Source organism: Oncorhynchus nerka, unplaced genomic scaffold (genome assembly GCF_034236695.1).
Source record: "Oncorhynchus nerka isolate Pitt River unplaced genomic scaffold, Oner_Uvic_2.0 unplaced_scaffold_869, whole genome shotgun sequence".
Classification (NCBI taxonomy): Eukaryota; Metazoa; Chordata; class Actinopteri; order Salmoniformes; family Salmonidae; genus Oncorhynchus; species Oncorhynchus nerka.
In genome coordinates this window covers 56,620-73,693 of record NW_027040417.1, presented here as the reverse complement: position 1 = coordinate 73,693, position 17,074 = coordinate 56,620, and the positions used below count along the sequence as shown (strand labels likewise).

General features: G+C 41.1%; 1 protein-coding gene across 1 annotated transcript; it reads left to right on the top strand.

Annotated features, from left to right (window-relative positions):
* The first annotated feature begins 2,212 nt into the window (after window positions 1–2,212).
* On the top strand, window positions 2,213–16,637 carry LOC135570968 (NLR family CARD domain-containing protein 3-like). The gene is made up of 10 exons (XM_065016792.1): window positions 2,213–2,391; window positions 5,667–5,777; window positions 9,147–9,263; window positions 9,525–9,609; window positions 9,739–9,967; window positions 10,344–12,135; window positions 12,422–12,595; window positions 14,369–14,542; window positions 15,588–15,634; window positions 16,030–16,637. The coding sequence occupies exons 1-10, from the start codon at window positions 2,219–2,221 to the stop codon at window positions 16,554–16,556; spliced, it is 3,429 nt and encodes a 1,142-aa protein (XP_064872864.1). The 5' UTR covers window positions 2,213–2,218; the 3' UTR covers window positions 16,557–16,637.
* Window positions 16,638–17,074: the final 437 nt, after the last annotated feature.

The window sequence follows — 17,074 nt, the reverse complement described above, 5'->3', positions numbered from 1 at the left end:
TCCCGGTAGACTCCGGATGTTGCGTCTGGGTTTAGGAATTCTGGTAATGTCATTTCCTCATGAAGTTGAAAGTAAATTTGCAGGCGAATGCACTTACAAAATGGATGTTGAAACTGTGGCGCACATTTCTCGGCAACATTAGAAGTCGGGTAAAAGTATTGATTTGAAGGAAAGACGAGCAGATTCTGGTAAGTCTAGAGGCAACGTACAAACTATTATAAAGTTAGGTCGTCATCAGACATCTAATAGTCAAGATTAGGTTTGATCTATGATCACTGATCATCACATTTAATTACCAGGTGAATGGTAACGTCACTGTTACAAAAAATATACATTTCTAATAAGATTTTAGGACGGTTAGCTGAAGCTGAATAGTAAAAAAAAATGGAGGATGGATTTGGAGGATGGATTTGATCCATCTTCTAAATCAGGGCTCTCCGATCCTGTTCCTGGAGAGATACCATCCTGTAGGTTTTCATTACTATTCAAAACTAGTCACCTGATTAAAATAATGAGTTGGTTTATAAGATAAAATCATGCTATTTACAACTGGGATTGCGGTGAAACCCTACCGGAGGGTAACGCCCCAGGAACAGGGTTGGAGAGACCTGTAATGATAGACTATTCAATAGGCTACATATGTCGATACAAACTTTGATTGAAGAAATGATGACGTCATTTACATAGTTTGCTGTGCTCCCTCACCTAAAAAAAATACATCGCTGCTTATCATGCCGACCGACCCGATGGCCTCCGTTGAAAATGTTGTAAAAAATATCAGGCCTAGGCTATATTCTCTGTCCTGCTACTGGTAGGCCTGTAACATTATGTGAACTGACCTGAACAGGTTTAGACTGGTCATCTATGATATGTAGGTTATATACAGTACATTCTCTGTCCTGCTACTGGTAGGACTATAACATTATGTGAACTGACCTGAACAGGTTTAGGCTGGTCATCTATGATATGTAGGTTATATACAGTACATTCTCTGTCCTGCTACTGGTAGGACTATAACATTATGTGAACTGACCTGAACAGGTTTAGACTGGTCATCTATGATATGTAGGTTATATACAGTACATTCTCTGTCCTGCTACTGGTAGGACTATAACATTATGTGAACTGACCTGAACAGGTTTAGACTGATCATCTATGATATGTAGGCTATAGCTGAGGTATAGACCTCGATCTGCATATCACTAACAAACTGCTATTATACATTATAACCTAGTCTACTTTACATAATATAACATCTATATATCACTAACAACCCACTACTATACATTATAACCTAGTCTACTTTACATAATATAACATATCACTAACAAACCACTACTATACATTATAACCTAGTCTACTTTACATAATATAAAATCTCTTACTTGTTGCAAATAAACTTTCTGAATGGATCAATGATTTCCCCTCAGATCAATCATGTCAGTTTTATCCCTTCTGTCTACATTCTTAGATACCTTTAGAAAATAACAGATTAAAAGACAATACAAAGCCACTTTTAATGAATAAAAATAAGTGTGAGACATGGCCTTGTGTTGCTGTACTGTCTATAACTACCTTAACAAACAGTGACTTATTATTATTATTATTGTTGTTGCTGTACTGTCTATAACTACCTTAACAAACAGTGACTTATTATTATTATTATTATTATTATTATTGTTGCTGTACTGTCTATAACTACCTTAACAAACAGTGACTTATTATTATTATTATTATTATTATTGTTGCTGTACTGTCTATAACTACCTTAACAGACAGTAACTTATTATTATTATTGACAGTTACCATGGAGATGAAATAACTCAACAAACAGTGACTTATTATGTTCATGTGATGCATTAAATCACCTGTACTGTTTCTATGAAATATGTTAGTAAATGTTTTATTTGTTTCTATGTATGTTAGTAAATGTTTTATTTCTCGAAGAGATAATGAATACATGAGAACAATAATTAGTTGTCACTGTGTTAATCACAACCAACATGCTGGATCTCTGTTTAGGGGACAGTGCTCTAAAATGAGTCTCTCTGGGGAGAGAGAGGAGGGGGGCCCTGCCTCTAAAATGAGTCTCTCTGGGGAGAGAGAGGAGGGGGGCCCTGCCTCTAAAATTCATCTCTCTGAGGAGAGAGAGGAGGGGGGCCCTGCCTCTAAAATGAGTCTCTCTGGGGAGAGAGAGGAGGGGGGCCCTGTCTCTAAAATGAGTCTCTCTGGGGAGAGAGAGGAGGGGGGCCCTGCCTCTAAAATGAGTCTCTCTGGGGAGAGAGAGGAGGGGGGCCCTGCCTCTAAAATGAGTCTCTCTGGGGAGAGAGAGGAGGGGGGCCCTGCCTCTAAAATTCATCTCTCTGAGGGACATGACACCAAAGATAAGAGGTAAGATGATAATTTAATGAATAATTTATAAAGTTTATTTCCAAAATAAATAGCTATCTTAAGATGAATGCACTTACTGTAAATCACTCTGGATAAGAGCATCTGCTAAATCAGGAGTTCTCAATCCGGGGTCTGTGGAGGTACTGCAGGGGTTCTCAATCCGGGGTCTGTGGAGGTACTGCAGGGGTTCTCAATCCGGGGTCTGTGGAGGTACTGCAGGGGTTCTCAATCCGGGGTCTGTGGAGGTACTGCAGGGGTTCTCAATCCGGGGTCTGTGGAGGTACTGCAGGGGTTCTCAATCCGGGGTCTGGGGAGGTACTGCAGGGGTTCTCAATCCGGGGTCTGTGGAGGTACTGCAGGGGTTCTCAATCCGGGGTCTGTGGAGGTACTGCAGGGGTTCTCAATCCGGGGTCTGTGGAGGTACTGCAGGGGTTCTCAATCCGGGGTCTGTGGAGGTACTGCAGGGGTTCTCAATCCGGGGTCTGTGGAGGTACTGCAGGGGTTCTCAATCTGGGGTCTGTGGAGGTACTGCAGGGGTTCTCAATCCGGGGTCTGTGGAGGTACTGCAGGGGTTCTCAATCCGGGGTCTGTGGAGGTACTGCAGGGGTTCTCAATCCGGGGTCTGTGGAGGTACTGCAGGGGTTCTCAATCCGGGGTCTGTGGAGGTACTGCAGGGGTTCTCAATCCGGGGTCTGTGGAGGTACTGCAGGGGTTCTCAATCCGGGGTCTGTGGAGGTACTGCAGGGGTTCTCAATCCGGGGTCTGTGGAGGTACTGCAGGGGTTCTCAATCCGGGGTCTGGGGAGGTACTGCAGGGGTTCCACGGCACCCTGACTGTACTCGTTGCAATGTAAGACATTTGATAGGATTTTTACATGACAAAACCACTTTGCCTACTCTTAATTATTGACTAATATAATGGAATGCATGTTTTTTTAACCAATTGTGATGGTTGTTACCAGAATATTGACAATATAACCGTTATATCAACACTCTCTTCACACCCGTTTAACAACTCTAAATATCTTTGGCATAGTAGGCATCAAGTCCCTTGCCAATAATGTTGCCTACAACGTTTCATACAATGTTCATTTTCATCGAACACATATTACACCCTAGACGCCTTCAACTGCCCAATTTATATCCATCCCCAATTTAGGAGTATTTTTTAACAATATGATGTTGCGCTCCAAAGAGAGAACTTGAAATAACATGATGTAGATAATTAAATCATCAAAAGAAAAACGTGTTTAGAAAATAATGTTCCTTATAGAGCCAAAAAGGCTTCTATCACTTCCTTAAAATATGAAATCAATAAAAGTTATATATATTTTTGGGTTCAGTGAAGAAGAACCTCTAGAGTTCTGATCAACAAAAGGTTCATGTTTTGAGGATGTGAACCCAGCAGCCCTCCAGTGGTCAGATCAATTCCACCTGTTTTTTCCAGCGCCCGGCCCGGGATTCGAACCAGCCACCCTTCGGTCACAGCTCCAACTCCAACCTGAGTTAATCTTCAGAAATAAGCATGAGTTAATCTGCCAAAATGAAGACAAAATGCTATGCATACATGGTATCACTTGTTATGCATAATTATCATACATAACTCATCGCCAAAAGCACAAGACATACTGTTGCATGTAGGTCTATATTATTAATGGGTTGATCACATAGAAATATAAAACATTATTTTTAACTACTGCAATGCAATTACATGTGGCGCAGGAACCACTGACTCACTGCATTATTCTATAGTATTATCAAGACACCTGCTGTTAACTCTTAACTACTTAGGACACCTGCTGTTAACTCTTAACTACTTAGGACAGCTCACGAGGTGTCCTAAATATCTACTGACTAGGTGGGTAGGTAATTTAGGCAATGGGTAGGTAACTAGGTCATTTATACCCATAAGTGTAAAATGTCTTTATTCTCAGCACTTATACGACCAATTTTCTACTCAGACACTTTGGCGATATGGACCCAGATCTCAACATATTGTCATAAAAAAACTGAATGTTTGATCTCAAAATGTTGTTATAATTTTGTAAAAATGTTTGTTAAACATAATAATAAAAAATGAATATTACTAATGTAACCCACTGTAAAGACTGGGTTTAGTTGATTGTGTTGCACTGATCATGTCCGCGTTCTGGAACTGTCCGCGTCCACGTTCGGTGTGGATATTGTCCGGTTACGCGCAGAGTGGACTGAGGTGATGTTGGGGAATAACGACAGAGTTTGTTTTAGTGTTGAGACACCGAAGTTTATTGTTCAATTTGCTTTTTTCTTTACGGTGAGGGACATTATGAGTGTAGCCAGATCCTTTTCACTCTATCCTCGTTTCATTTTGTGGTTCACCGGATTCATCATCGAGACGAGGGACAGACGAACGACCTGCTAGCCAGTCGGTACAGCTCGGTAAGCTAGCTAGCTACTCTACCAGCAGCATCCTAGTTATCCTAGCTAGTCGGTACAGCTCGGTAATCTAGTTTGCTACTCTACCAGCATCATCCTAGTTATCCTAGCTAGTCGTTACAGCTCGGTAAGCTAGCTAGCTACTCTACCAGCAGCATCCTATTTATCCTAGCTAGTCGTTACAGCTCGGTAAGCTAGCTAGCTACTCTACCAACAGCATCCTAGTTATCCTAGCTAGTCGGTACAGCTCGGTAAGCTAGCTAGCTACTCTACCAACAGCATCCTAGTTATCCTAGCTAGTCGGTACAGCTCGGTAAGCTAGCTAGCTACTCTACCAGCAGCATCCTAGGTACCATAGCTACCACTACATCATCACCGGCTCCCCGGTTGTTTCTGTAGTGTTTAAACCCTCTGTGTCCAAGGACCAAACTTTTGAATATTATTTTCAGGGCGCCTCAATAGCAGGTATTGAACCCCGGGTAAATAATCACTAGTCAGAACCTCAACCTCAGTATACATTCATTATAAAAATCATCTTAATATCTGATATTGTGAGTAAACAACCTCGAGAGTGCGTCTTCCAGCCCTCTAATAAATTACATAATTCAACCCTCCCGGTTAGTAAATTTACCTCAACATGCCCCCGGAGAAGGCAGAGTAACGACACCAGCCTTTTAGCGGGGCTGACAGACTGACTACAACGCTCGCGTCGCTAAATTAACTCGTCATTAAAAATGACACACTCCTCGCGCCATTAACTAACGTCTGGAAGTCAGTTCTATTTGTGAAACTTTTCTAATGTTTCCCCATCTGAGCTCAGAGTAGATGAGAGATGTAATGTTTGTCTCTGTTGTGTTGAAGCCCAATCAAGCAGGAGAGACCAGCCTCCCCTGTTCCCAGCTGTGTGTCCATGAAGAGTGACCGGTCTATGCATCAACCTATACAGTTTAGAGACTTTTCTACTGAACAAAGGTAAGAAGAACTCATGGGTCCTGGTCAGTGAGTTAAACAACACTGTCTCTAGTCATTTCTCCTCTCCCATTTTCCAAATCCTTTTGTCCATTTTCATAGTCCTAAAACAATATTAAACAAACACAACATTCCCTCACTGTGTGTGGTACCTGGTACCCTGCACATACAGTTTAGAGAGGGAGACTTTTCTACTGAACAAAGGTAAGAAGAACTCATGGGTCCTGGTCAGTGAGTTAAACAACACTGTCTCTAGTCATTTCTCCTCCCATTTTCCCATTTATTGTTGTTGTTTTCATAATCCATAGGCTAATCATTTTATCCATTTTCATATTCCTAAAACAATATTAAACAAACACAACATTCCCTCCCTGTGTGTGTGTGTGTCTGAACTCCCTGGATGAGGAGATGTAATCTCTATTCTGGTTGCCTAGTCACTTATACCCCTACATGTGGATATTACCTCAACTACCTGGTACCCCTGCAAATTGACTCAGTACTGGTACTCCTTATAGTCTCATTATTACCTCAACTACCTGGTACCCTGCACATTGACTCAGTACTGGTACTCCTTATAGTCTCATTATTACCTCAACTACCTGGTACCCTGCACATTGACTCAGTACTGGTACTCCTTATAGTCTCATTATTACCTCAACTACCTGGTACCCTGCACATTGACTCAGTACTGGTACACCTTATAGTCTCATTATTACCTCAACTACCTGGTACCCTGCACATTGACTCAGTACTGGTACTCCTTATAGTCTCATTATTACCTCAACTACCTGCACATTGACTCAGTACTGGTACTCCTTATAGCCTCATTATTCCGGCGGTAACATTTGAGAGTGAGGCAAATATATAGCATTTTGCGGAAAAAAAACATGATTATTTGTCTCTCTGAAATGAAGACATCAAGTGATTTTAAACAAATACATATCTGTCATTGAACAATCCCATGATTAGATAGTGAACAACCCCATGATTAGATAGTGAACAACCCCATGATTAGATAGTGAACAACCCCATGATTAGATAGTGAACAACCCCATGATTAGATAGTGAACAACCCCATGATTAGATAGTGAACAACCCCATGATTAGATAGTGAACAACCCCATGATTAGATAGTGAACAACCCCATGATTAGATAGTGAACAACCCCATGATTAGATAGTGAACAACCCCATGATTAGATAGAGAACAACCCCATGATTAGATAGTGAACAACCCCATGATTAGATAGTGAACAACCCCATGATTAGATAGTGAACAACCCCATGATTAGATAGTGAACAACCCCATGATTAGATAGTGAACAACCCCATGATTAGATAGTGAACAACCCCATGATTAGATAGTGAACAACCCCATGATTAGATAGTGAACAACCCCATGATTAGATAGTGAACAACCCCATGATTAGTAGTGAACAACCCCATGATTAGATAGTGAACAACCCCATGATTAGATAGTGAACAACCCCATGATTAGATAGTGAACAACCCCATGATTAGATAGTGAACAACCCCATGATTAGATAGTGAACAACCCCATGATTAGATAGTGAACAACCCCATGATTAGATAGTGAACAACCCCATGATTAGATAGTGAACAACCCCATGATTAGATAGTGAACAACCCCATGATTAGATAGTGAACAACCCCATGATTAGATAGTGAACAACCCCATGATTAGATAGTGAACAACCCCATGATTAGATAGTGAACAACCCCATGATTAGATAGTGAACAACCCCATGATTAGATAGTGAACAACCCCATGATTAGATAGTGAACAACCCCATGATTAGATAGTGAACAACCCCATGATTAGATAGTGAACAACCCCATGATTAGATAGTGAACAACCCCATGATTAGATAGTGAACAACCCCATGATTAGATAGTGAACAACCCCATGATTAGATAGTGAACAACCCCATGATTAGATAGTGAACAACCCCATGATTAGATAGTGAACAACCCCATGATTAGATAGTGAACAACCCCATGATTAGATAGTGAACAACCCCATGATTAGATAGTGAACAATCCCATGATTAGATAGTGAACAACCCCATGATTAGATAGTGAACAACCCCATGATTAGATAGTGAACAATCCCATGATTAGATAGTGAACAACCCCATGATTAGATAGTGAACAACCCCATGATTAGATAGTGAACAACCCCATGATTAGATAGTGAACAACCCCATGATTAGATAGTGAACAATCCCATGATTAGATAGTGAACAACCCCATGATTAGATAGTGAACAACCCCATGATTAGATAGTGAACAATCCCATGATTAGATAGTGAACAACCCCATGATTAGATAGTGAACAACCCCATGATTAGATAGTGAACAACCCATGATTAGATAGTGAACAACCCCATGATTAGATAGTGAACAACCCCATGATTAGATAGTGAACAACCCCATGATTAGATAGTGAACAACCCCATGATTAGATAGTGAACAACCCCATGATTAGATAGTGAACAATCCCATGATTAGATAGTGAACAACCCCATGATTAGATAGTGAACAATCCCATGATTAGATAGTGAACAATCCCATGATTAGATAGTGAACAACCCCATGATTAGATAGTGAACAATCCCATGATTAGATAGTGAACAACCCCATGATTAGATAGTGAACAATCCCATGATTAGATAGTGAACAACCCCATGATTAGATAGTGAACAATCCCATGATTAGATAGTGAACAATCCCATGATTAGATAGTGAACAACCCCATGATTACATAGTGAACAACCCCATGATTAGATAGTGAACAATCCCATGATTAGATAGTGAACAATCCCATGATTAGATAGTGAACAACCCCATGATTAGATAGTGAACAACCCCATGATTAGATAGTGAACAACCCCATGATTAGATAGTGAACAACCCCATGATTAGATAGTGAACAACCCCATGATTAGATAGTGAACAACCCCATGATTAGATAGTGGACAACCCCATGATTAGATAGTGAACAACCCCATGATTAGATAGTGAACAACCCCATGATTAGATAGTGAACAACCCCATGATTAGATAGTGAACAATCCCATGATTAGATAGTGAACAACCCCATGATTAGATAGTGAACAACCCCATGATTAGATAGTGAACAACCCCATGATTAGATAGTGAACAACCCCATGCCATGATTAGATAGAGAAAAAACACACCAATCTCTTTCAGAAATGCTTTGAACAATAAAAGCTAATTTACTAACATTTCTGAAAATTGATATATAGTGTTTTGGAATGAAACTCTTATGTTTCCCCATCTGAGCTCAGAGAAGATGAGAGATGTAATGTTTGTCTCTGTTGTGTTGAAGACCAATCAAGCAGGAGAGACCAGCCTCCCCTGTTCCCAGCTGTGTGTCCATGAAGAGTGACTGGTCTATGGGTCAACCTATACAGTTTAGAAAGGGAGACTTTTCTACTGAACAAAGGTAAGAAGAACTCATGGGTCCTGGTCAGTGAGTTAAACAACACTGTCTCTAGTCATTTCTCCTCCCATTTTCCAATTTATTGTTGTTGTTTTCATAATCCATAGGCTAATCCTTTTGTCCATTTTCATAGTCCTAAAACAATATTAAACAAACACAACATTCCCTCCCTGTGTGTGTGTGTGTGTGTGTGTGTGTGTGTGTGTGTGTGTGTGTGTGTGTACTCCCTGGATGAGGAGATGTAATCTCATGTTTTGTCCACAGAAACCAACAGGAGAGATCAGAGTCAGAGATTCTCAGTGGTCAGTCTTCCCAGAGTCATCAAACAGACCTGGCCTCCATATTCAGTGTATGTGGTCCTGTTATGTACATTTGTTTTTGTTTACCTCAAGTAAAGTTGATCTGTCAATCATTCATTAATGTGTTAATGAGAAAGCATTTATTCTCTTGCTTAACTTATTTACTTTATTTATTTCAGTTGCTTGAAGAGAAAATTATGACATTTGTGAAGAACGAGCTGAAGATGTTCAAGAGGATTCTTAGTCCAGAACTCCCAGAAGGCTTTGAGAGTCAGAAGCAGGATAAGGAAGTGGTGGATGCTGAAGATGAGAAGCAGGAGAGCAGTGCCAGAGAGGGGGCTCTGAAGATCACACTGCACATCCTGAGGAAAATGAACCAGAAGGAGCTTGCTGACACACTGGAGAAATGTAAGATCTGTCTGCCTCATGTTGAATGATGTTTTATAACATTTAAAAGCTGTAGCTAAAGTACAGCTAAAGTAGCTGTGTAACTCAATGATATTGTAGCAGCCTTAACACAACACCTAGTGACCTCATCAAGTAGCAGCAGGGATGTGTTGTGGTGATTCATTTAGAGAGAGAACATTAATAATACCATCAATAATACCAATAATAATATAATCAGTCACACCAGTCTGTAATGCATTATGAAAACATTTACACATTTATACAGTCAGTTTAGAGAATACATTATTATAATGTAAAACTTTATAACAGTCCTACAATACTGTAGACATTAAAACAGACGTAATATTAATATCCTCTGTGATATTTCTTCATTCAGATGAGCTTGCTGTGATTTGCCAACGTGAACTCAAATCTAATCTAAAGAAGAAGTTTCAATGTGTATTTGAGGGGATCGCTAAACAAGGAAACCCAACACTTCTCAATAAGATCTACACAGAGCTCTACATCACAGAGGGTGGAACAGGAGAGGTCAATAATGAACATGAGCTGAAACAGATTGAGACAACAACCAGGAAACAAGCAAGACCAGAGACTGCAATCAAATGTAATGACATCTTCAAACCCTTAACTGGACAAGACAAACCTATCAGAACTGTGCTGACAAAGGGAGTCGCTGGCATTGGAAAAACAGTCTCGGTGCAGAAGTTCATTCTGGACTGGGCTGAAGGAAAAGCAAATCAGGACGTCCAATTTGTATTTTCATTCCCTTTTCGGGAGCTGAATTTGATGAAAGGGGACAAACACACTTTGATTGAACTTCTCAATCACTTCTCAAAGGAAACCAAACAATCAGGAATCTCCAACTATGACAAGTACAAAGTTCTGTTCATCTTTGATGGTCTGGATGAGTGCCGACTGCCCCTAGACTTCCAGAAGAACAAGATCTGTTGGGACGTCACAGAGTCAACCTCAGTGGATGTTCTGCTGACAAATCTCATCAGGGGAAATCTGCTTCCCTCTGCTCTCATCTGGATAACTACCCGACCTGCAGCAGCCAATAAGATCCCTTCAGGGTGTGTTGACCAGGTGACAGAGGTACGAGGGTTCAATGACCCACAGAAGGAGGAGTACTTCAGGAAGAGATTCAGGGATGAGGACCTGGCCAGCAGAATCATCTCACACATAAAGACATCCAGGAGCCTCCACATCATGTGCCACATTCCAGTCTTCTGTTGGATTTCTGCAACAGTCCTTGAACACATGTTGAAACATAAGAGAGAAGAGATGCCCAAGACTCTGACTGAGATGTACACACACCTTGTGGTGTTTCATACCAAACAGAAGAATGAAAAGTATTTTGAGAAAGAAGACACAGGTTCACACTGGAATAAAGAGAGCATTCTGTCACTGGGAAAACTGGCTTTTCAACAGCTTGTGAATGGCAATCTGATTTTCTATGAAGAAGACCTGAAGGAGGCTGGCATTGATGTCAATGAAGCCTCAGTGTACTCAGGATTGTGCACACAGCTCTTTAAAGAGGAACGTGGGCTGTACCAGGACAAGGTGTACTGCTTTGTTCATCTGAGCATTCAGGAGTTTCTGGCTGCTGTATATGTGTTCCTCTCATTCATCAACAACAATGAGAATCTCATGGACAAACCTCAAACAAAGTCCAGGAACCTTTCTGTGAGGATCAAACAAAGGCGTAAAGTTACTTTCTACAAGAGTGCTGTGGATAAAGCCTTACAAAGTGAGACGGGAAACCTGGACCTTTTCCTCCGCTTCCTTCTGGGCCTCTCACTGGAGTCCAATCAGAAGCACTTACGAGGTCTACTGACAAAGACAAGAAGCAGCTCACAGAGCCATGAAGAAACAGTCAAGTACATCAAGGAGAAGATCAGGAAGAATCTCTCTCCAGAGAGGTGCATCAATCTGTTCCACTGTCTGAATGAACTGAATGACCATTCTCTAGTGGAGGAGATCCAAAGATACCTGAGATCAGGAAGTTTCTCAGAAGACAACCTGTCACCTGCACAGTGGTCAGCTCTGGTCTTTGTGTTGCTGACTTCAGAAAAGGAGCTGGATGTGTTTGACCTGAAGAAATACTCCAGATCAGAGGAAGGTCTTCTGAGGCTGATGCCAGTGGTCAAAGCCTCCAGAGCTGTTCTGTGAGTAAATAAAATGACATATAAGAACTAATCATCAGGAAGAAATATTCAGTTCAGAGAAAAATATGTATTATAATATGTATATAATATTATATTGAAAAACATATTGAATAAATGCATTGATTTTCACATTAGTATAACAATATGACCATACAATTCTAGGAAACGGAAGATGAATCTATATGTTCTTTGTGAGAATAAACCAAATGCATCTGCCATTGTCCTTCTACACTACTGGTGTTAAATTAACAGTGTGTTTGTGAAGTCATGATGATCTCTTTATCAGGCTATCAGGCTGTGGAGTCACAGAGGAAGGCTGTGCTTCTCTGGTCCCAGCTCTGGAGTCAAACCCCTCACACCTGAGAGAGCTGGACCTGAGTAACAATGACCTGAAGGATTCAGGAGTGAAGCTGCTCTCTGCTGGACTGGGGAATCCCCACTGTAAACTGGAGACTCTGAGGTCAGTATTCCTGTAGTTGGTCAACAAGTGATAACTGTTCACCAGATCCACATGTGTTTACCAGACACACATAGTCCACACCATATGTGTTTGGACAGTGAAGCTTACAGTTTTAAATGTGGTGCTTTGCTCCAGTATTTTGGATTTGAGATACAATGTTTCATATTAGGAGACAGTACAGAATGTCACCTTTTATTTGAGGTTAATGGTGAGAGGTTAGCATGTTTTGTTGTAGTCTCTGTTATTGGTAATGGTGAGAGGTTAGCATGTTTTGTTGTAGCCTCTGTTATTGGTAATGGTGAGAGGTTAGTATGTTTTGTTGTAGTCTCTGTTATTGGTAATGGTGAGAGGTTAGCATGCTTTGTTGTAGTCTCTGTTATTGGTAATGGTGAGAGGTTAGTATGTTTTGTTGTAGCCTCTGTTATTGGTAATGGTGAGAGGTTAGCATGTTTAGTTGTAGCCTCTGTTATTGGTAATGGTGAGAGGTTAGTATGTTTTGTTGTAGCCTCTGTTATTGGTAATGGTGAGAGGTTAACATGTTTTGTTGTAGCCTCAGTTATTGGTTATGGTGAGAGGTTAGTATGTTTTGTTGTAGCCTCTGTTATTGGTAATGGTGAGAGGTTAGCATGTTTTGTTGTAGCCTCTGTTATTGGTAATGGTGAGAGGTTAGCATGTTTTGTTGTAGCCTCTGTTATTGGTAATGGTGAGAGGTTAGCATGTTTTGTTGTAGTCTCTGTTATTGGTAATGGTGAGAGGTTAGCATGTTTTGTTGTGTCCTCTGTTATTGGTAATGGTGAGAGGTTAGTATGTTTTGTTGTTGCCTCTGTAACTTTCTTACTCATTATTATTCATGATTCATTCATGATCTTTCTCAATCATGCCAGTCACAGGCTGATGTAGTCATTGTATTTAAAGAATATGGGACCAAATACTAAACTTTTGACTACTTTAATACACTATAAGTTAATTGGTCAGAATACTTATGACTTCTTCAAATGGGGGACTAGATACATAAAGTGCTTTCATTTCTAAACGGTGAAACAGATATGTATTAAAATACCCTCAAATAAAAGGTTACATTATATACTGTCACCTCATATGAAACATTTGATCTGAAATCCAAAAATGTTGGAGTATAGAGCCACATTTAAAATGTTAGCTTCACTGTCTAAATAGATATGGTGTGGACTGTATACTCAATAAAATCTAAATCTGATACCTCACTGTCTAAATAGATATGGTGTGGACTGTATACTCAATACAATCTAAATCTGATTCCTCACTGTCTAAATAGATATGGTGTGGACTGTATACTCAATACAATCTAAATCTGATACCTCACTGTCTAAATAGATATGGTGTGGACTGTATACTCAATACAATCTACATCTGATACCTCACTGTCTAAATAGATATGGTGTGGACTGTATACTCAATACAATCTAAATCTGATTCCTGACTGTCTGTCTTCTGACTGATACTGCTTTTTAAACTGGTCTGGTCAGTCTACTATAATATTTGTACTATACATGTTTCTATCTGCAGGCAATACTTTGATCATTTATATTAATGATACATTCATTCATGTCAGGTTTCAGTTCAATATATGCTATATGATCATTTGTTAATTCTAATAATGAAACATTCATTTATAAATATATATGGAAGGATTCAGGACACTGATATATCTGAATATGTGAAAAAAATATTCTGCCACTATTTTTACCACCAAAGAATATCAGTGTGGTTTTAATATGATTTGACTCTTTGCAGGCTGTCAGGCTGTCTAGTCACAGAGGAAGGCTGTGCTTCTCTGGTCTCAGCTCTGAGGTCAAACCCCTCACACCTGAGAGAGCTGGACCTGAGCTACAATCACCCAGGAGACTCAGGAGTCAGACTGCTCTCTGCTGGACTGGAGGATCCACACTGCAGACTGGAGAAACTCAAGTATGTAGAGGGTTTATGTCAATGTTCATATCAGACATGTTGGACTTATCAGGCTGGTTAAGACAAACATTCTGAACACCACTTGGACAAAGTTATATGCTGACTGTGTTTGTGTGTCCAGTGTGTGTGTGTGTCCAGTGTGTGTGTGTCCAGTGTGTGTGTGTGTCCAGTGTGTGTGTGTCCAGTGTGTGTCCAGTGTGTGTGTGTCCAGTGTGTGTCCAGTGTGTGTGTGTCCTGTGTGTGAGTGTGAGTTCAGTGTTCAGTGTGTTGGACTTATCAGGCTAGTTAAGACAAACATTCTTACCACCACTTGGACAAAGTTGTGTGTGTGTGTGTGTGTGGGGGGGGGTGAGTGTCCTGTCTGTATGTGGACAAAGTTGTGTGTGTTCAGTGTTCTCTCACACACTGGACACACACACACAAACACTCACACACATACTGGACACTCACAAACTGGACACACACAGTTTACACTGAGTAAACACACACAAACAAGCACTGGACACACACACACACACACACACACAGTACACACACACAGTACACACACACACACACACATACTGGACACTGACAAACTGGACACGTACACACACACACACAAACAAGCACTGGACACACACAGAACACACAGGACACACACACAGTACACACGCACACACACACAAACACACACACACACACACTGTACACACACACAGTACACACACACACACACACACACACTGGACACACACACACACACACACACACACACACACTGGACACACACAGAAAAACTGGACACACACACAGGACTTACGCACACACACACACACAGTACACACACAAAAAAACAAACACACAAACAAGCACTGGACACACACACACACTGGACACACACTGGACACACACAGACACACACTGGACACAAACACACTGGTCACAAACACACACACACACACAGACAAACATTCGCTTGATATATGCTATATACATGTGTGTGTCCTGTGTGTGTGTGTGTGTATCCCTCAATAACTGTCTGTTCTTCTGCTTACCGCTACAGTGTGGAACATGGTGGAGAGAACAGAATGAAACCTGGACTTAGAAAATGTGAGTGTTGACAGCTGTGAATAATATGACTAAGAATAAGTCTTAATTCAAGTTAAGTCAAAGTCAAAGACCACCATCATTACTGACTTGGTCATATTAAATATCAGCTGTAGTTCTACAGAAGCAGAAATCAGGGACACCAACGTTTACAAAGAGTTGCTTTGATTGTGTGTGTGTCTGTGTGTGTGTGTGTGCGTGCGTGCAATTAATGGGAATTAGTGAGTTTTATATTACCATACAGTATAACATATGATCATTCAACAAGTCTCAAGTTACCTTAACTTCTCCTTTTGATACCTAGAAACATCTACATTAAATGAATTAGTGAAAAGTGAGTTAACATTCTAATGTGAATGATGATGATTTCTAATATTGTGTCTGGTTTCATCCATCAGATGTCTGTGATCTCACACTGGACCTAAACACAGTAAACAGACGCCTCTCTATGTCTGAGGGGAACAGAAAGGTGACATGGAGGAGAGAGGAGCAGCCGTATCCTGATCACCCAGAGAGATTTGAGGACTGTGGACAGGTGCTGTGTAGAGAGGGTCTGACTGGGTGCTGTTACTGGGAGGTAGAGTGGAGTGGGAGAAGGGCTGATGTAGGAGTGACATATAAAGGAATCAACAGGAGAGGAGGGGTTAAGGACTGTTGTCTTGGATACAATGACAAGTCCTGGAGTCTGTTCTGCTCTGACAACAGTTACACTGCCAGGCACAATAATAAACCCACTACCATAGACGTCCCCTCCTCCAGCTCCCACAGAGTAGGAGTGTATCTGGACTGGCCAGCCGGCACTCTGTCCTTCTATAGAGCCTCCTCTGACACACTGACTCACCTGTACACATTCACCTCCACATTCACTGAGCCCCTCTATCCAGGGTTTAGGGTATATGTTGACACCTCCGTGTCCCTGAAATAATAACCTGACACACACACACACTGGACAAACACACACACACTGGACAAACACACACACACTGGACACACACACACTGGACAAACACACACTGGACAAATACACACACACACACACTGGACAAACACACACACACTGGACACACACACACTGGACAAACACACACACACTGGACACACACACACTGGACAAACACACACTGGACAAATACACACACACACACACTGGACACACACACACACTGGACACTTACACACTCTGGACACACACACACTGGACCAACACACACTGGACACACAGGACACACACACACACAGGACAAACACACACACACTGGACACACACACACACACACACACACACACACAGGACACACACACACAGGACACACTCACACAGGACACACACAGGACACACACACACACAGGACACACACACACACACACACACAGGACACACACACACACACTGGACACACACACACTGCACACACACACACTCTGGACACACACACACACACA